This window comes from Anomaloglossus baeobatrachus, chromosome 2 (assembly GCF_048569485.1).
Source record: "Anomaloglossus baeobatrachus isolate aAnoBae1 chromosome 2, aAnoBae1.hap1, whole genome shotgun sequence".
NCBI lineage: Eukaryota > Metazoa > Chordata > Amphibia > Anura > Aromobatidae > Anomaloglossus > Anomaloglossus baeobatrachus.
The window spans coordinates 90,164,803-90,187,038 of NC_134354.1; the positions used below are offsets into that span (position 1 = coordinate 90,164,803).

The 22,236-nt window shown below is 41.1% G+C and overlaps 1 protein-coding gene across 3 annotated transcripts in view; it reads left to right on the plus strand.

The window, feature by feature from the left end:
* GLRA2 (glycine receptor alpha 2) overlaps nucleotides 1–22,236 on the plus strand; it is a 328,750-nt gene that overhangs the window by 17,502 nt on the left and 289,012 nt on the right. Inside the window, exon 3 of one of the 3 annotated variants that reach the window (XM_075335158.1) lies at nucleotides 11,905–11,972. The exons of 1 other annotated variant lie outside the window; for it this stretch is intronic. In XM_075335158.1, coding sequence (XP_075191273.1) covers nucleotides 11,905–11,972 — 68 coding nt within the window. Of the gene's footprint in view, nucleotides 1–11,904; nucleotides 11,973–12,072; nucleotides 12,141–22,236 lie in introns of all 3 variants that reach the window. One more of the 3 variants, XM_075335156.1, reaches the window with a different exon arrangement.

Here is a 22,236-nt window from a genome sequence, read left to right on the forward strand (position 1 = left end):
GGGAATTGTTAATGAAATACATAGAATGTTTTAAATCTCTTAGCAAAGAAAATTGTTGTAAAATGTCATAAAAATGTAATGTAAGATTATTTCCATTTTTTACTGATATTCTTGCATATCCCTCCGAGATCATCTTGACTCATGCCTGCTGTACGCTGCATTAAAATATCCGTCTTCTCATGTGTGTCTTCCAGCTATCAATCCATCATGTGATAGACATTGTTCCAATACATTCCATCCATCCATTACCTCAACTGGAATAACATTGATCATGAATAATGGATATCTGGTGAACAAAAAAAAAAGATATATCTCTTTTGAAGAGGAATTCCTCAGTGTCCCTTAGCAATTACCTGCAATTGTTAACATACAGTACATTACATGGTTCTTGTGCGAGGACATATGTCACCATGTAAAATAACGCTATTTCCGCCGGCTGTATTGGCTGTTGGAGAGACTGCTGCATGGACACAGGTTTTCCATTACATGTAATGTATCACTTCTTGTGAAGACTGAGTATTGTCTGTATTTGATTTTCGAAATAAGTACGGTATATTTGTTTCCAGATTATCATATATAGAAGATTTACAAGAGATTAACAGATCTACGAGAGCTTTTCTCATTGCTAAATGTATAAAGGAATCAGGAATCTGATATCACTTTTTATTTAGCCTTAAATTTAATTTAGTTTTTACCTCCTCTTTAAGACCCACTTCTGGGATTACTTTCTGTAGTGTGTTTATGCTTTATTGTAGGGTTGTAGTGATTTTTATGTATAGATATGATTAAATGGAGTTTTAACACAAATATTTTCCTATTTAATTATACAATTTGGATTTATTTTAAATGCTCCTTTACCTAGAATTTAGGGTTACATACCGGTTATGTCATCACTCTCAGTATTCTTTTGATTCATTCTCAGAATGTCATCCTATTATACCCAGTACTGGTGGTCTCACATGCTCAGCGACTCATCCAGTCTGGCTAACTGTTATATTTAAAGAGTAACTGTGATAATATTATGTTGTCTTCATAAATCACATGAAAATAAGAAGCTTTGTAATATATCTCATTAGAGAAATATGCTCAATTTTCATTCTGGACTCCTGTCTTCAGTTACTACAGACTTTAGCATTACTGAGATAAGGGATGGCAGTGCTTATAAGATTCTATGGAGAGTGGAGGAGCTAGAGGAGGAGGAGCTAAATGAGGAGGAACTAGAGGAGGAGCTAGAGTGGAGGTTTTAAAGGAGGAGGAGCTAAAGGAGGAGCTAGTAGAGGAGTAGTAAGTAGTAAGAGGACCAAGAGGTACAGAAGGAAGAGATAGAGGAGAAGCTAGAGGAGTGTTTCTCAACTCTAGTCCTCAAGACCCACCAACAGATCATGTTTTCAGGTTTTCCTCAATCAGGTTTTCAGGCTTTCATTCATGTTGTACAGGTGATGGAATTATTACTTGTCTAATACTGAGGAAAACCTGAAAACATGATCTGTTGATGAGTCTTGAGGACTGGAGTTGAGAAACACTGATCTAGAGGATGAGTAGCTAGAGGAGGAGCTAAAAGAAGAGAAGAAACTAGAGGAGGCACTAGAGGGGAAGAGCTAAAGAAGAAGGAGCTAGAGGAGGAGGAGCTAGAGAAGGCACTAGAGGAGAGGAGCTAGTTGAGGAGATAGAGGGGAGGAGCTAGAGGAGGCACTAGAGGAGAGGAGCTAGTTGAGGAGATAGAGGGAAGGAGCTAGAGGAGGCACTAGAGGAGAGGAGCTAGTTGAGGAGATAGAGTGAAGGAGCTAGAGGAGGCACTAGAGGAGAGGAGCTAGCTGAGGAGATAGAGGGGAGGAGCTGGAGAAGGAGCTGGAGGAACCTCTAAAGGGGAGAAGGTAGAAGGAAGGAGCTAGAGAGGAGGTGCTAGAGGAGTAGGAGCTAGAGGCATACACAGACATTCTGCTGCAAATTATCTTTAAATGTGGGATAAACCCTTTAAATGACAATTAGTATTCAAGAGTACAATGCTAATCATACAGGGCTGTTAATTAGTTATAGAACTGTTAGATTTATTTTTTTTTATTTATTTGCTTGTCTGCAACAGGAAATCTGTTCCTGTTGCAGAAACTGTCACTATAGCACCAATAAAAGGGTTCTCCTCATAGAAATTCATATGTAACTATTTTTCATATGATGGACTAGTGGTAAAACCAATAAAACTATGCAATAAAATAAGGAAAACTAACAAATATTGATACTATTTTAGATTTTTAGTTTAGGGTTTTTTTTATATGGCGCTACCCCTTAGACACTTTAAAAATTGTCGACATTATGTTACTTCATGAGATAAAATGAGTAAATGAGTCCAGCTTTAGCTATAAAATAATCATCTTAAAGGAGTCGTCTACTACTGGATAACCCCTTATTAATGGCCCCAGAGTGCTGCATAAATTAAAAAATATATATTTTGAATACTTCTGAGTGGTTCCTCTCCTCTGCCAGTCTCATCTCCATGTCCTCCCCTGCTCTCTTGAAGTAATTAAAGTCACGAGTCCACTGCAGCCACTGATTGCCCGCAGCCTTCACATTACCGTCTGAGTGGAAGAAACACTATTCTTCCACTCGGACGGAATTGTGAAGGATGGCATCAAAAATACAAAATTTAGCCTTTACTGGTATTGCAAATTTCAGCTTTCAGAATAATCATTTAGCACTCAGAAGTTTTGAGAGAATTAACATTTTTCCTTAGGAAATTATACAACAATTCCTGGCATGATCACAACCTAGAGGATTAAAGGAAAAGAATTGAACTAAACAAAAGCAGAAAGGTCACTAAGTACAGTATTAAACTCAAATTAACACAGCTCTCGGCTATCTGATCAAGATAGTCTCCAGCACAAGCCTGCAGCTGTTGTATGCTTAAACAACTGGCAATTTGGGTAATATGGCAAACCCACAATTTATGCATTTTTGTTAGTGCACAAGAAGAAACTCAATACACTTTACACTGATAGATTTTAAATAATAATTCATATATATTATAGTTTTGTTTAAAGGCCCTAAACACATTGGATTAAAGTTGGTTACAGCGACAGACCATGTTATGTGTATTGGGGGCTTCTGACTCTTCCCCTAAAGAAGATGTCGGGGGAGAAAAGTGTGAAATCTGAATTCAATCACCTGATCCTTGTGTTCTCAATGATATAAGTGATAAGCAGAACTTTTTGGCAGAAGCTTTCTACTTTCTCTTTTTTGAAAACACGCGATCACTTGCTGAAGCTGAACAATCTTATTCATGGGGAAATCAATGGAAAAAGATTTCAACTGACCAGTGTTTGACCGCCTGCTACTGCCTGTATATTGCCAACTTTACAGGCTATATTATAGTTCAGACGTTCACAACCTTTCTGAACTTGAGAGCCACATCCAGCTCTGAAAAAGGGTTGTCAGCCACATTCAGCTCTGAGAGAGCATTGTGAGCCACATTCAGCTTAGAGAGAGGGTCATGAGCCTCATCCAGCTTTGAAAGAGGATCGTGAGCCAAATTAAGCTCTGAAAGATTGTTATGAGCCACATTCAGCTCTGAGAGAGGGTCATGAGCCACATTCAGCTCTGACAGAGGATTGTGAGCCACATTGAGCTCTGATAGAGGGTTGTGAGCCACATTCAGCTCTGAGAAAGGATCGCGAACCACATTCAGCTCTGAAAGAGCATTATGAGCCAAATTCAGCTCTGAGAGAGCATTGTGAGCCACACTCAGCTCTGACAGAGGATCGGGAGCCACATTCAGCTCTGACAGAGGATCGGGAGCCACATTCAGCTCTGACAGAGGATCGTGAGCCACATTCAGCTCTGAGAGAGGGTTCTGAGCCACATTCAGGTCTGACAGAGGATTGTGACCCACATTCAGCTCTAAAAGAGGGTTTTGAGCCACACCCAGCTCTGAGAAAGGATCGCGAGCCACATTCATCTCTGTGAGAGCATTGTGAGCCACATTCAGCTCTGAGAGAGCATTGTGAGCCACATTCAGCTCTGAGAGAGCATTGTGAGCCACATTCAGCTCTGAGAGAGGGTGGTGAGCCACATTCAGCTCTGACAGGGGATTGTAAACCACATTCTGGTCTGAGAGAGGATTGTGACCCACATTCAGCTGTGAGAGAGGGTCCTAAGTCACATTCAGCTCAAAGAAAGAGTTGTGAGACACATTCAGCTCCCATCCCCATCACAGTAGTGACACCCAGAGCCCCCATTACTGGTATAATGACAGCTAAAGCTTTTCCATAGAAATCACACCGAGGCAGGATACCAAAATCCAGGGGTTCCTACCTTACCCCCATTTAGATTTGTTCTTCTATGTTGGGCTACTTATGAAAGGCACCATCTAGAGACCTCCTCTTCATAGCTGTTTGCTAGCCCTGGTGCTTATGCACCAACTTAGAAGATAGTCAAGAACAACGCATCACGGGTTTGTGAACCAAGTTTTCATCAATAATATAGATGAAAACATGCCCTAAAGATAACCAAATGGGGCTAATTAATGAAGACCCATCTAATTTGCATTCATATGACGTTTGGCTCCTTAATCTGCGCCACAATACTCAATGAGATGACTTCGACATTCTTCAACATCACATGTATCTGCATAAAAAATAATTAACTGTTTCAGAGACCTGCCTGGTAATGGTGCAAATGAGCCTTTTAATCAATATGTAATGGTAAATGAAGAGCTGCGTGGGCCTCGGTTCTCCTCATTTAAAGCTTTGTTTAAATGCAAATAGCTTCAATATCATTTTAATGACAGATTATCTCAAAAAGAATGATTCCGTAATGCATCGAGTATCAGTGTTAAAAAGTCCTTTAATCTCGCAGTGTGCTGCTCCAGCAGATGCGGTTTACACCAAATTGGCAATCTATACCATTTTTCAAGCTGAGATTTCTAATGTTGGTTTGTAATTAGCTAAACATCAAAGATTACAATTGCATTTTATTGCTGCTTAGATCCAAATTCAAGGAGTGAAACGGAAGCAGTAAGCTGAATTCCCAAAAATAGAGCAGAGGAGCCTCCATTATCCCAGGTTTCTTTCTTCTGGAAAAGGTCATTTTTGCCCTTAGGTGAGAAGCCAAAGTGTCATCTATGTAGGGCACGGCACTAGAATAGCTGTGACACTTGTACTATGATATTGTTAGTTTGCTGCTTGTGAGAAACCCCTGAGAGACAATTTTCAAAGGCATTAGCATATAACATTTACTGTTGCTTGTTTTTGTACATTTAATTAAGGTTGTCTGTCGTGGAAATGGACTGTGCACCCATGGCTAAATTATAGCGAGGGCGAATGGTGTAACTAGAAGCCTAAGGCCTCTACTCTTGTAATTCAAAGATGGACAAACGAACCCTTTAAAGAGCAAGTATATTTTTTATGAACTCCAGCTTGGCTTTCTACATGCCTCTACTACATTATTGCAGTTGAGGACTCAGATGGAAGTTGAAGTCAACTAATAGGGGAGTAATTTTAATGGGTAAACTTCAAGTTAGTGAATAGGTTAGATTTTGGAGGCCAAGCTCTAGCAATGGGTAATGGCTACACATCCAGGAGTGAGGATCTTCAACAGGCCAGTACATACAAGACTAACAAATCTAGGACAATTATACCCACTCTAGGGAGCGTTCTGAGACGCCCGAAAATGCCCATTTTTTTCTTCACATGTCAGATAGCCTCAGGATGTTGCCTAAGATGTAATCTCATCCCAGCTTTGATCATTGATGTTTATTGAAGTTGGATGACTTTCATAGGCAGAGAAAATCAAATACTATATCCATAAGTCATGTAAGTGTCATATAGGGACTACCAGAGTTCTGACAGGTATAGGAAAACCCTCGGTGAGTGTCCCAAGACATAGAGTACACCAGAAACTCGATACAACGGTGTGCCGAGAAGGCTCCCAGCAAGTAGTGCAACACAGAGGAAATACCAGGGTGGCAATACAATACAAGGCCCCAGCAGTAGGGAGAGGGGAGCAAAGTCACCTCCCACACTGACCTGAGGATGATCCCTGCACTCCCAAACAACCCTATACGAGTCCTTCCCCCTATCACCGATCATGTGCCTAGGCTATCGCTTGCCCTGAACTCACCCTGGCTAATGAGGAAGCTGGTGAGAGCACTGGTCTCATCACTACAATTATACAAAAAAAGGGGGAGGGACAAAGGCAAGGGGAAAATAGACATACCTAGGAAAACACTCCAAGCTCCTCCAATGCATCTAAGCATCACCGCTGCAATTGCCATGACTCCTCAGCTTCTTACAGAGACTTGCTCCTTCCAAAGTGGTCAGCATAAGAATGATGAGATTCTGTAATCAGCATCAGATGGTAAGACACGTGAATGTATATAGCAAAGGGTAATGATCACAAAGAACTGCACCTGAGATTAAGGCTCCAAAGAATAGCCAGGTAGGAAAAAGTCCCTAACCCTTACAGCACCAAAAGAAAGCAGATACATTTAAACACAAGCTCCAGATCTGTGCATAATAAGACATTGGAACCTTCATGTCCCAGACTCATCAGAGGTCTCCCCAGAGCGTGGCACACCCATCACAGTAAGGGCTTGTATATTATCGTCATATCAACATGAGCATCAGACACTCCCAGTTTAACATAGACAAAATGCATTATTAATTCCCATTGGTGACATTGCTGTATTTAATCGTCACTAAAGGCCCCGTTACACGCAATGATATATCTAACGATATGTCATCGGGGTCACGGATTTTGTGACGCACATCCGGCGTCGTTAGCGACGTCATTGCGTGTAACAGCTACGAGCGAGTGTTAACGATCAAAAATACTCACCTAATCGTTGATCGTTGACACGTCGTTCATTTTCAAAATCTCGTTGGTCGTTGTGGACGTAGATTGTTCATCGTTCCTGAGGCAGCACACATCGCTACGTGTGACACCCCGGGAACGACGAACAACAGCTTACCTGCGTACTCCGGCAACTAGGTGAGCGTGTCGTTAATGCAGCTGGTCACCGCCCCTCCGCTTCTATTGGTCGGCCGCTGTGTGACGTCGCTGTGACAGCGCACGAACTTCCCCCTTAACGAAGAGGTTGTTCGCCGCCCACAGCGACGTCGGTAGGAAGGTAAGTATGTGTGACGGGTGTTAGCGATATTGTGCACCACGGGCAGTGATTTGCCCGTGACACACAAACGATGGGGGCGAGTGCTTTCACGAGTGACATCGCTAGCAATGTCGCTGCGTGTAAAGCCCCCTTAAGGCAGAATAGTAATATCACAATGAATATTGTATATTCTATGTTCTGTACTGTTCTTTCAGTCCATTTAGGCTATATTATGTTGAATATAGGCTTGAGGGCATAATACTATCAAAATGTAACTGTGGTTTTAGGAGAACTTGCAGCAGGATGCCTGTGTCGGACTCTAGATCCTCCCCCTTCACTTCACCATAGAATCTTATGAGCAGCAACTGTCATATCTTATCTTACTGATGGGAAAATCTGTGTTCACTTAAAGGGGTTGTGCCCTATACAAAATTTGTTTTAATTAATAGAACTTGAAAAAAAAATAAGTTCCACATTTGGATGTGATAAAAAACAAGTTACTCTTCATATATAATCTTATAAATGTGCCCCTTCTCTGTACTGTGTAATGACCGTGTGTGACCGTACAGGGACATGATCTGTTCATACCACAGCTCCTGGGCAGGGGAGGAAGTTAAAGTATTCAGATAGCACAGAAGGGGAACACAGCTGAATCTTTCTGTGAGGTAAAATAAGTTTTTAAATAGGCAGCAAAATGTTTTTCCTTACAGATAACAGCAGCTGTGATCCCATGCTGTAATGTCTGTATACTCTCTTGTGTTCTCTCCTACCCAGTAGCTGTAGTATGATCAGACCATGCCCCTGTACGGTCAGACACGGCCATTACACAGTACACAGTAGGGACATGTATATAAGATTACCTCCGCACAGGAGCAATTTTTTTAATACATCTAATTGTAGATATTATTTTTATTCTAAGATCTATTGATTAAAGTGCACTTTGTGGCACAACCCCTTTAAAATAGATTTTACCTCAAATTGAAAATGAAAGATGAATCAAAAAGGGGAAAGAAGCTGATTTCTTCATAGCATATTTTGCGAAGTTGCTTACTTTCTATATATACAGTACTGACCAAAAGTTTGGACACACCTCCTCATTCAAAGAGTTTTCTTTATTTTCATGACTCTAAAAATTGTAGATTCACATTGAAGGTATCAAAACTATGAACTAACACATGTGGAATGAAATACTTAAAAAAGTGTGAAACAACTGAAAACATGTCTTATATTCTAGGTTCTTCATAGTAGCCACCTTTTGCTTTCATTACTACTTTGCACACTCTTGGCATTCTCTTGATGAGCTTCAAGACAAGAGGTAGTCACCGAAAATGGTTTTCCAACAGTCTTGAAGGAGTTCCCAGAGATGCTTAGCACTTGTTGGCCCTTTTGCCTTGACTGTGCGGTCCAGCTCACCCCAAACCATCTCGATTGGGTTCAGGTCTGGTGACTGTGGAGACCAGGTCATCTGGCGTAGCACCCCTTCACTCTCCTTCTTAGTCAAATAGCCCTTACACAGCCTGGAGGAGTGTTTGGGGTCAATATCCTGTTGAAAAATAAATCATGATCAACTAAACGCAAACCGGATGGAATAGCACACCGCTGCAAGATGCTGTGGTAGCCATGCTGGTTCAGTATGCCTTCAATTTTGAATAAATCCCCAACAGTGTCAGCAGCAAAGCACCCCCACACCATCACACCTCCTCCTCCATGCTTCACGGTGGGAACCAGACATGTAGAGTCCATCCGTTCACCTTTTCTACAAAGACACGGTGGTTGGATCAAAAGATCTCAAATTTGGACTCATCAGACCAATGTACAGATTTCCACTGGTCTAATGTCCATTCCTCGTGTTCTTTAGCCCAACCAAGTATCTTCCGCTTGTTGCCTGTCCTTAGCAGTGGTTTCCTAGCAGCTATTTTAACATGCAAGCCTGCTGCACAAAGTCTCCTCTTAATAGTTGTTCTAAAGATGAGAAGGTGTGTCCAAACTTTTGGTCTGTACTATATATATATAGATATATATATATATATCTATATATATATATATATATATATATTCACAGCATCCAATGATGGTTTTGAAACTAGTTTCCCCTCCCATGTAAGCCATTGAAGATCCCTGTTGACTCCTAAGCATGATAATATGGAGAAGGCTGGGGCAAAGCTTGAAGCTCCTGGATTCTATGTATTCATTTGTAGAATCACACACCACTCACCATCTGCCATTTGTAAGTGTGATGATATGACCTGTGAACAAGCTGGAGTTAACCAGTCTATCTTTATTATAACAGATGTGTCGTGCACATAATTTTGCAGCAATCACTAGTATATATTACATATTTTCCTCCAGCATTGATATCACATCACCTCTGTGCATAAAGCAGCTGTTGATGGAGGAACATGTGTCCAGACCAGTCCATCAGCCTCGTGTAATTGAAAGCATCTTTCCCGTCTGAAATATTTCTCAGTTGGAGAAGGCTAACTGACGGGTCTTGTCATTTGTTTTTCCATCAGCAGCCACTAACAAATGCAGGAAGAGAACCTGTAATAGGTATATGTTAGTAAGTGCCACAAAATCATGTTCACAGTAGTGATGAGCGAACATGAGGTTCGGTGTTTGGCTTTTGGGCTGAACACTGACTTTTTTTTTAAAAAAAAAAAGAGTTCGAGTTCGGAGATGTCGTGCTTTACATTGCTGACAACTCGATTTCTGTGCTCCGGTACGCTCGGTGCTCAGCCCAGTGTGAGCCTCTTGCAGCATTTGATCAGGTTGCACTGGGGGTAACAACAAAGTAATCAGATGCAGTGTGCACCCCAAAAGAAAAATGGAAAAACCCTGCTTACCCGACCCCGGAAGTGTTCTGCTTATGGATTGCTGTATGTGGGCGGAGACCCAAACTGCCAATCAGTGACTTCCATTGAGGTTTGGGCCAAGTCCGAACTCATGAAGGTACGGTTCAGCTGCATCCGCCAAACTGAACTTCCACGGGTTCGCTCATCTCTAGCACCCAGCACATTTGTTAAAATAAAGACAAAGTGACCAATCCCTTTAAAGATCAATGTGCTGGTTGTAGTTAAGGAATACAGAGATAGCCAAGGTGTTTTGCTGTGTTTGCAGTATTTTTGTAAGCGTAGACTTTCATATACAACTATATTTTCTGTAAAAAAGTTCTGTGAATCATGTGGAAATGACAAAATAAAAGTCTGAATAGATTCTTATTATGCTTTGATAGGAAAGAGCAGGATTGTAAACTACGGGATACAGGTGTTATCCCAAATTACAAGATACAGTTAGAACACGAGAATAAACAAACATTTCTCAAAGCTGAGATCTAAAATGATTCCCTATTCACATAAGAAGTATGCTTCTCTTGAATTCTCTAAAAGCATAATCAGTTTACTCAAAACAGAGATAAAACTACCCAAAGACTAGATACATGTTTGCAACAATATTTATATTCTTCAAATCTACAAATCTATCTAAATCAACTTTGTTTTAGGACTTGATTTGAAAATCAAATAGTTTTTGTGTCTTCTGCTTTGCATCTCCATGGTAACAGACAACAAACAAACTCTGTGTAGTCTGATCTTTTAGTTTTACTCTTTTTTTAACTTAATGGCAAATGTACTTAAAGGGGTTGTCCACTAATCGGACAACCCCTTCTCAATCTGAGTGTTTGCTCTGTTAAAATAAAAACACCTACACTCACCTCCGGTGCTGGGGCTGTTCTAGCGTTGTCAGCACTCGCTCTCCTGGGTCTCATGTGACATTGTTACGTGATGAGAGCTTTGCGCCCAATCACTGCCAGCTGCCTTCTTCCTTCGAAGTATTGAACATATATAGGAAGTGAGCGGCCTACCACAGTTCTGACTTTCTCTTTGATGGGATTTATTTGAAGCCATGGAGGGGGAAGCTGATAGCAAATGGGTGCAGGGTTCACATGACATAATAACGTCATGTGAGCCCCAGGAGAGCAATTGCCAACACCGCTGGAACAACACCAGCACCGGAGGTGAATATAGCTTCTATTTTAATGGGGGCAAAGACTCTAATTTAGAGAGCGTTGTCTGAGTAGTGTACAACCCTTTAAGAAATTTGTAAAAATGATTGGAAAGGTGGACTTACTCTTTAAATCTTAAAGTGATCAATGTTATGTTTCTATGTGTATATTCCATGCATGATTTATGTATTTTCATTGAAATGTTTTCCAAAATAATTACAGTAGAAACATGTCATCTTATGAATTGATTCTCCTGCGGAACGGAGAAAGACCTATTAGCAATCTTGCTATCTATTGATATTCATTCCAACGGTGTGTGCGCCATCGACTTAGTTGTCTGTATCACTCCATTTTCTTTTTTTGCACTAAGTACATTTCCAAATGTCTCTAGCATGTTCCATTACTGTTTGTGTCATTATTCAAAGCTTGTAGATTCCACCGTCTCCCCAGAATGTAATGGTGCAGCTCTCTGAAAGCTTGAATGCTTGTTAGATGGTTAAAGCTTTTGCGTTTACCTTTCCATTACCGCACATTACCAGCATCGTACTCCACATTATCTTATATCATGTCTTCTGTTGACCACGTGTTCTAAAAATAAAAAATACAACATTTTTTTATGTTTTACTTAAAACGCACACATCCATAATGCTTGACGTTTGCTTTTTCTTTTGTTGTGTGCTTGTAAAATGTTTTTTTTTTTCCTCTTGGTTACCTCCGAATCTGTACCAGCCTGTACAGATCAGAGTCATTCCTTTTTTTTCTTTTGCTTCCATACGTATTGCAACATTCTTATTGCATTCCGCAGGTCCTCCCGTAAACGTTACTTGCAATATTTTTATAAACAGTTTTGGATCCGTCACGGAGACCACAATGGTAAGTGTCAACTGCGCTGGCCGAAGGCCAGATGACTATGAATGTAATTCATAAACAAAACCTGTCATTTTTTTCTTCTATTTATTGTTTTAACTTATAGGTCCCCCTGTAAATGTTACCTGCAACATATTTATCAACAGCTTTGGTTCAATTGCAGAAACCACAATGGTGAGTGGTACTGACCATTGAAGCTACCCTGCCAAGAAGATGGACATGTCACTTTATTCAGTGCTAAAATCTGACAAAATCAAAAAGATCCTTAAAAATATAATTAAACCACTTTCAGAAAAATATTACTAAAATCAGAACTTATTTACTATAAGCATGATAAATAGAAAGGAAAGGATTACCAACTGCCGAAACCATGATGGCTCTTTAGTAGAGATGAGTGAACCTTTGGAAGTTCAGTTCGCAATTTACATTCGAACCTTTAAAAAGTTTGTTTTTTGACCCCGACTTGATTCGAACCTTAATGGAAGTCAGTAATTGGGCAGCTCATGGCTCCACCCACATGCTCCCATCCATAAGCAGAACTCTTCCAGGGAAGGGTGGGTCATTTTTTTCCTTTTTGATTTTGGTTATGTGCACACTACATCCGATCATGTTGATTTTACCGCAAATGCGAAACGTTCAAACACTGCATGCGTCTCGCACAGGGCTGAGCATCACTCTTACCCGAGCACAGTGCTGCTCGCTTGAGTGGTTTGTTCTCGTAACTCACTAGAACTTCGGACCCAAACTTTATTTTTTGGAAATCGGTTTCCGAACCCGAACCGCAAACATCAAACCTTAGGTTCGCTCATCTCTACTCTTTAGATAATAACAAACCATTAGAATAAAATATTAATGGAAAAAAATATTTAAAAAAATATATATCTTAAAAAAATTCAACCTGATTCGAAAATGTATGTAATGTTTTATTTTATTTGGAATCTAAATGTGTTAGATCCCAAAAAAAAACAATCAGAGAGAGGTAACATGTCTCCGTCTTTGCAGGATGACGTTCAATGAGATTAACTGCATAATGCACGCGCTTACGATGCTGGCATTACCTTATATTTAATCTTCTCATTTCATTTTTTTGTATATTCAGAAATGTACACATCATTGGTCATTGTGCCTCCATATGAGAAAAACTTGCACATAATCAGAGATCTAAAAACATTTATTAGAGACTACATTCTCCTGATTTGATAACTTTGTGCTGTCACTTTATACCAAAGATTTTCTTATATCCAAGAAATGTGTATTATTGTTGGTTTCTATTACAGCTTAAAACAAACAAACCAAGGCGTTGTGCATGTGATTATTTTTTGCTATGAAATTTCAAAAAATGTCTACAGTATCCTCATATGGAATTTTTTTTTCCCAAAAATTCCAAATGAAATGGTAAATGGAAAAAAAAATCATTGATGCCAATGATCACAAAAAACATGTTTTCATCAACTTTGCACTTATAGGGTGTACATTGTATAAAATTTAATGTATAGGAAAGCTACTTTAAAGGTCCAACTCTTTGAAAAAAAAATTACTTCTATCAATGTTTCTATTTAAAGAGGACTTTTCACCAAATTTTTCACGTTGAACTCAATACACATTGTAATAGTGGCTGCAAGTGGCTGTTTTAGTTTATTTCTTAATTTTGCATCTCTTTGCCGAGATATTAGCGATCAAAGTATTTGAGACCTAATGAGATAACTTTTGTTAAGTACTAGTGAGTGTTATTAGACAGCAACAAGACAGCAGAAAAAGAACACGATGGCTTACGTTTTTCAAGCATAACCATTGTTTACATTTTTATTTCATCAATCAATGGTACACATGAAAATAAACAACTTTGTAATATTTCTTATCAGACAAATTAGCTTCATTCTCTGCCAGAATTGATCAGTCATTATCAAAATTCTCAATTCTGGTAGTTGTTAAAGAGGAGATTATATGTAGATATAAGAGTGAGAAGGGGGCGGAGCTCTGCCTCTAGCTCCTCCTTCTGCGTATAGCTCCTTTCTCTGCCGCTAGCTCCTCCCTCTTTCCATCATCAAATAATCTTATCAGTAACAACTGACATCTCTTATCTCAGTAATGGGAAAGTCTTCACTGAATACAGATTCTACCCCAGAAATGAGAATATTGATAATGACTGATCAATTCTGGCAGAGAATGAAGCATATTTGCCTGATAAGATACAAAGTTGCTTATTTTCATATGTACTATTGATTTATGAAAAAATAAAAAAAAACTATGGTTATGCTTTCAGTGTGTGAGATGTAATCATGCAGTTCTGATCTCCTGGTCTAACCTCCCTCATGATTAGAAGGGCAACTGAGTTTAGCCATGTCACAATAAAATCTTTCTATCACTGTCAAATCTATTTCTCTCATAATAGCTGCACTGTCGTGCAAACACTGCCATTGTGGAGATGAGTTACACTTATATCATATCTGTTGTGCTGACAGCATATTGTATCCCTTTACAATGAAAATAGAGCTGGGTGTCACTACATCTCACACAGAATTACCTTGTTGTACTCTCACTGCAAAATGATTCCTAGTTGCCCTTAGCACATACGTTTACCTTATCTCCAGACAGGCAGACGCAGAACAGCAGAGTGGACTGTACTTTGAGAAAAGACCTGATAGAATGGTTTGTAAAGTGACACAACCGTCCTCAGCTGTGCTGCACCTCCTGACTCATCAACCTTAACTGAAAGGTGTGAGCCATCTGTGCTCTAATTTTCTAGCACTTTCTGATCATATATAAGATTAGACCAGGAGAACATAGCTGTATCATTACATCTCACACACTGAGAAATCTGTACAAAAGATGCTGGGGGCGTGTTCTTTTTCCACTGTGTTTGTACTTACTTATGATTGGGCAACTCATACAGGGAGAGGAACTACACACCCCTAGTTAAAACTCTGACAATACCCACTAGGACTTAAAAAAAGTTAACTTATTAGGCTCAACATACTTTGATTGCTAATATCTCTGTAACAGAGAGGCAAAAAACCCTAAAACATTGAATTCCTCACTCCAACCACTATTTCATCATGTGCCTAGTTCATCATGAAACATTTGGTGTGAAAAGTCCTCTTTAAGGTCGACTTTTTAAACATTTTTTGTATATTTTAGTTATGATATTAAACTATTAAACATTAGGCAAATAGATTACACTTCCTATATGTGTCTATGGAGATATTAATTTCACATAATTTACAGAGAACAATTTCTTTACAGTTCTATAAAATTAAAGTTGATGCTCTCTGTCTGTAGAATAAAACATCCTAAAATGAAAAGTACTACGCACTAAATAAAGCAAAAATTTTACCCAGATTTTGGATTTTAATGTACTAAAGGCTAAAACAGAAAAACTTTACAAATATGTGGCACAAAAATGGTAATTCCTTCAGGCATAAACCTCTTAGGTTCTTTCTGTGCCATAAGGCAAAAAGGGCAGCAGAGGCATTCCTATGTATTATATCCCATCTCTCGGCTGGTCTCAAATTGAAAACCAGAGGATAAGATCACATTTGATGCCTGCTTTCTCTGCCAGTCCTACAGGACGCTTTTTATTCTGGAGTATGTAGAAAATCTTGAAAATGTTTTTGTTTTTCATTTTTTTTTAATAATCTTAAGAAGTCAGATGCGTTGACGACAAGTTCTAGCGATACTGTATCTCTTAGCGGGGCCAGAGGGATTTGGGAGCTCAACGAGTGTCAATGAGTGACAGCTCTCAAGCTTCCTCAAATGTCATTTCACAAGTACAAAATAGGATAAGATTGTAGAATTTCTCTTTAACTGCCAAAATATGTGGCTATAGAGTAAGATTTAGCTGCAAGAGCTCAGTATTTCATTATTTATCATCTATAAAAAACAAGAAATCACTGTCGGGTTACTATTTCCTTATTTATAAAAATAGTGTGACCACATGTAATTTTAAAGCATATATTAAAATATTGTATGTCTTTTTTGTATTCAGTATTTGTTTTTGTAAATGTTTTTTTTCAATTTTTAAAGTGCAGCATGCTCGTTCTTTTTTTCCCATATGGTTCTATATAGGACTTTAAAGTTCTAGTGAAAGCAAAAAATGGAAAAATAAAAAAGTAGCATTGAAAACAATTGATATCCATAGCATTGATAAATTCTGAAAAAAATGTGAAGGCATTCTTAAAAGGTTTGAGCTCCAATTAGGACTAGACTGGAGCCCCAGTAATTTGTTGCTGTAGGCATCAATAGTCATTAGTTCTTTACTGACCTTAGCAGGTGTCAACACAACCAGATGAGGCAACTGTGCAAAAACATTTTACGGGCCCTTTGCAGTCCAATAGTTCATCATAATGCACATTTCCTTCTATTTTGGAGGTACAAGAGGCCTCCTTACTAGAGATGAGCAATGTTCGAGGTTCACCAATTTCATGTTCGAGTGATTTTGGGGGGTGTTCAAGTCGTTCGACGAACTCGAACAATTTGCTAAAAGTTCGGCAGTTCGAGTTACGTTCGAGAACGGTTCGATCACCAAAAGCGTGGCTTTTTACAGCTATGTGTGCAGTGAGCCATCGCTGGCAGCCTGCGGTAAGCTGGTAACCAGGGTAAATATCGGGTATCCAAGCAAAGCGCTTTGCTTAGTAACCCGATGTTTACCCTGGCTATGTGTGCAAAAATCCCCGAAAGCCACACAGAAGCACTTCCGTGTGACTTCCGTCAGATGCCGCTGCAGTCTGTGTCCCACTACAGCCCCAGCCCCGCGGCTGCCCGCTCAGCAGTGTCCACAGCTGCCCACACTGTACGGTGTCCACAGCTGCCCACACTGCAGTGACATCAGCCGCGGGGATGACAAGCGCTGCCGTCAGGAGGTTAATGAAGTTCCTTACCTGCGGTGATGAAGTCCTGCCCTCCCGAAGTCAGCGCTGTTACTTTCCTCCATGGCCGCCGCTTGTCACATCTCCTCTCGCTGCCGACCTGAGACTGTCACTAGCGGTGATGTCACAGGCACCCGCGATACTTGGTTGTGAAGGCGGCGGTCATTGAACTAAGTGACAGCTCTGCTATCAGGAGTGCAGCGATCACCGCAGGTAATGTACCTCGCTATCCTCCTGACAGCAGCACTTGTCATGTGCTGCAGTGACCTGGGCTGGCCTATTGATGTTAGCTCAGGTCACTGCATTGCTCTCCCAGCCAATATGGAACATTCTGTTCTTCATTGACTGGGACATTGACTATGGTGTGGATCGTCATGGGACCCCCTTGGATTACACCAGACCTGGATTTGTTTTTCTTTCTAATATAATTGGTGAAAGAGGGAATGTTTTGGGGAGTGTTTTTTCAAATAAAAATGTGTTTGTCATCTATTTTTTTTATTACTGACTGGGTTGGTGATGTCGGGTATCTGATAGACGCCTGACATCACGAACCCCAGGGCTTGATGCCAGGTGACATTACACATCTTGTATTAACCCCATATATTACCCCGTTTGCCACCACACCATAGCAACGGGATGAGCTGGAGCGAAGCACCAGGATTGGCGCATCTAATGGATGCACCACTTCTGGGGCGGCTGCGGCCTGCTATTTTTAGGCTGGGGAGAGTCCAATAACCATGGACCTTCCTAGTCTGAGAATATCAGACCCCAGCTGTCCGCTTTACATTGGCTGGTGATCCAATTTTGGGGGACCCCCACGTGTTTTTTTTTTTTTTTAAATTATGTATTTAATTTAAAATAACAGCATGGGGTTCCCTCAGTATTGGATTACCAGCCAAGGTGAAGCTGCCAGCTGTGGTCTGCAGGCTGCAGCCGTCTGCTTTACCCTAGCTGGCTATCAAAAATAGGGGGAACCACACGTCATTTTTTTTTTAAATTTATTTATTATTTTGGCTAAATACAAGGCTAAGCACCCCTTAGTGCCACATGAAAGGCACCAAAGGGTGCAAAATTACAAAATGCAGGAGAGTGGGACATTATGTGTCTTTCTGCCATTATAATGACAGAAAAGACTGATATGAAGTGTACAAGCACAAGAAAATCACCAGAGCTGTGAAAAGCAGTAGAAAATGACACTGGAGGGAACATGTGACCGCCTCATGTAGGTTGAAGCTATGGATACTGGGTAAATTTATGTATTTTCCCTCCTTCAGTTTTTTTGCAGTACGCAAAAAAAAATGGAAGGCACACGGATGACAAACGGATGACATACGGACCGTATACGGAACGGAAACGGATGCCACATGGATGCATCCGTGAAAAAAACGGACCGTTTTTTGCGGACTGCAAAAACGGATCGGTCGTGTGAATATAGCCTTATTCCTATCTGCCGTTTATAAACAGCAGGCAGAAATAAGTGAATAGCGCCCCCCAGCGTCAGAAAATCTCCGGGGTTTCAGGGGGTAGCTGAGACCCTGGAGATCATGATTCAGACCGGTTTTCCGGTCCCCGCTCACGTGATCACATGTGTACACCGTATACCGATGATCACGTTACAGTACATGTCAGCACCGGTAAAAAATTATTTATCTCCCTTCTGGCATGAACCAACATGTCAGATGGGAGATAAATCTCCTCCCCGGTCCCCTCCGGTCCCCCAGTGTCACCAAAGTGCCCCCCCGACCCCCTCCCAGAAATCCAAGATGGCCGCACGCACAGCTGCGCGCCGGCCACATTCATCCTACTCCTCTGATTTCTGTCGCATGTGCCATGACACATGCGACAGAAAAATCCTCCCCAGGCCCTGCCAGGTCACCCCCTCTAACCCCACCGGTGTTCCCCGATGTCCCACGGTACCTGTGCAGCGTTGATCCCCTGCGGCCCCCTCATTCACAATAGACGCTGCCGCATGCACAGAGCGACTGTCAGCTCAACTTCCTGTGTTCAGCCACAGTGAGTGGCAGTAACCATGAATCTGTAAGCTACTGCAATGCCCTGCTCATAAGGTAAGGAATATAGTTGATCAGGAGACCTATACTACATTTCCAAATGGAGGTATTTGATTTTATAGTTGCCCTGCTGAATGACTACCAAACATGAGAGTCCGTTATACGCCACAAGAAAACATGTCTAAATAGCGAGCTCTGTTGTTTAGTATTCATTCAGCTGGATAACTGGACTTAAAGGGGTATCACATCTCCATGATCCTATCCCCAATATATAGTAGGTGGAATAGCAATAATATCAGCAAATACCAATATTTGGAAATGTAGAATAGTTCTCTTGATTAGGCATGCCCTTACCTCATGAGCAGGGCATTGCAGCTTTGGTAGCAACACTTACGACATGAACTCTGCTGCTGTGGACCCGGGGAGAGTGGGTGCAGATTCATTGCACCCACACTCCTCACATGGAGGGTCTGCACTCCTAGAAAATGGGGGATACGTTCCCTGAGCATGTCCCTCCATATTCTAGACGGTCGAGAGTCGTCGTGGGACCCCCCTTATTTTTTTTTCCTTACGATAAATTGGTGAAAGAGGGAATGTTTTCGGGAGTGTTTTTTCAAATACATTTTTTTTGTCTATTTTTTTTGTTAGTACTGACAGTTTGTGATGTCGGGTATCGGATAGACGCCATGATATCACAAACTGCTGGGCTTGATGTCAGGTGACCTTACAGCTAGTATCAACCACATTTATTACCCCCTTTGCCACTGCACCAGGGCACGGGATGAGCTGGGGTGAAGCGCCAGGATTGGCGCATCTAGTGGATGCGCCACTTCTGGGGCGCCTGCGGCCTGCTATTTTTAGGCTGTGAAGGGCCAATAACTATGGACCTTCCCACCCTGAGAATACCAGACCACAGCTGTCCACTTTACCTTGGCTGGTGATCCAATTTGGGGGGACCCTACTTTTTTTTTGTAATTATTATTATTTATAAAATAATTATAAAAAAAGAGCCTGGGGGGACCTCCACATTGGATCACCAACCACAATAAAGCTGCCAGCTGTGGTTTTCAGGCTACAGCCGTCTGCTTTACCCTAGCTGGCTATCAAAAATGGGGGAACCCCACGTCATTTTTTTTTTTTAAACTATTTTTTTTTAAATAAAAAAAATTAATGGGCTTCCGTGTATTTTGATTGCCAGCCAAGGTAACGCCAGGCAGATGGGGGTTGCAACCCGTAGCTGTCTGCTTTATCTGCACTGAGAATCAAAAATACCGCAGAGCGCTACGTCATTTTTTTTAATGATTTATTTTTACAGCACTGTTATGTCAGGCAATCAAAATACAGGGAAGCCCATTTTTTTTTTAGTTATTTAAATAAATAATTAAAAAAAAATATATGGGCTCCCGCTGCATTTTTTGTATTGCTAGCTAAGGGTAATCCAAGCAGCTACTGGCTGCTAACCCCCACTGCTTGGTGTTACCTTCACTGGCAATGGAAAATCCAGGGAAGCATTTTTTATTTTTTTTGCCAAAAAACTAAAAAAATATGACGTGAGCTTCGCCATATTTTTGTATGCTAGCCAGGTACAGCAGGCACGTATGGATTTATGATAAATAATTTAAAGCCACGCCATTTTGCTAAACCCAGCCTCTCAGTTGTTGTAAAGCCAGAATTAGATGCTATGGGCTTTAATATTTCTGCAAAACAATGTGAACACTTTGACAGGTAAATGAAGGATGGTCTGCACTCGGACTTATAGTGATGATGGTGCAAGTGAAAATTGGGTCAAAGAGCCTAGTATAAAATCCCAAACAAATTCACTGCACTCAATGTATATGATGCAAAAGGTGACAAATTTTATTAAATAAAGAATTGCGACTATGCAATCAGACGTTTTGACCCGCCTGGGTATCCAGAATACACTATACCAATAGCAACAGCGCTGCTGCGCCTGCAAACCCTGTGTACTATCCTCAAGGCTAGAGTTGAGCGATTTCGAGGTTCGCCAATTTCAGTGATTTTGGGGGTGCTCGAGATCGAACTCGAATGCGAGCTTTTTGCTAAAAGCTTGACAGCTCGAGTTACGTTCGAGAACGGTTTGATCAGCAAAAAGCCTAACTAGTTACTACCTGGCTTTTCAATGTAATAGTGTGAGTCACTCTGTGATTCACACTATTATCAAATTTCAGCGTATAGTGTGAGGGGGGGCGCGTTTAGATCAGTGCTGCTGGGATAATGGCGATCACCATTTTTTTTTTTTTAATTTATTTTTTCCTAAGCGCGCGTGCAGTGGGGTGGGCCAGCATGTCAGCCAATCACAGACACACACACAGCTAAGTGGACTTTTATGCCAGACAAGCTAGGGCATGTGTCATAGGCTGTGAATGTCACATGTCCTTGCATTATAAATACGGCCATTTTCCCTCACGGCGCCATTATCTGCCTTCTGCGTGTAGGTGACAGTCACCGCTCACGCAGCTCCTGTCGCCACTCCGGCTGTGTACGCTATACACACAGCACTCTACAGATTAGGGACAGACGTTTATTTCAGCCCTTTTCAGGGCTGATTTCCTCGGGCTCAGAGCCATAGGTGACAGGCAGATCCGTGGAAAGGCTGTATACAGCTTCAGATAACATCGTCTGTGTACACTAAGCTCAGGGAATTCCTTGCTGCATTTCACCATTAGGAGGGATAGAAAGTGAGGCTTCCTTTAAGGTCCACTGACCCAGAGACCCCGGCCACTGTACCCACCTGCCCACTTTTGCCACGCTATTTTTATAGCAAACAGTGCTGAAACTTAGTGGCATCCAAAAAGTGGCTGCCATACTCCATTGTTGTCCCACTGGTGCCAAGCAAGTCCCACCACCTCTGCATTCAACCCTCATGCACATTTTTCTACGCTATTTTTATAGCAAAAAGTGCTGAAACTTAGTGGCATCCACAAAGTGTCTGCTATACTAATTTAGTGTGCCACTGGTGCCAAGCAAGTTCCACCACCTCTGCATTCAACCCTCATGCACATTTTGCTACGCTATTTTTATAGCAAACAGTGCTGCCAGTTTTAGGGCCATAGTTGCATTGTCAGGGATAGTCAGTGTTGGTTCTTCAGCTGTCAATAAAGCTAGACCACCTCTGCAATCTACACCACCTCTCAATTTTTGCTACCACATGTTAAGTGACTAATCTTGTCGCTAACAAAATGAGTGGCAAAAGGACAGATGCTGGTGGAAAGGGGAACAGGCGTGTTGGAAAAGGAAAAAAAGTTTGTGTCCGTGGGGAAGGTGGCAAAGCTACATTAACATCTGCTGAAGATAGGCCATCTTCCAGCAAAAGTAAGATGTCTACTACTTTCCGTGGACAATCTGATGTGCTCCCTTTTTTACGGACTCGAACAA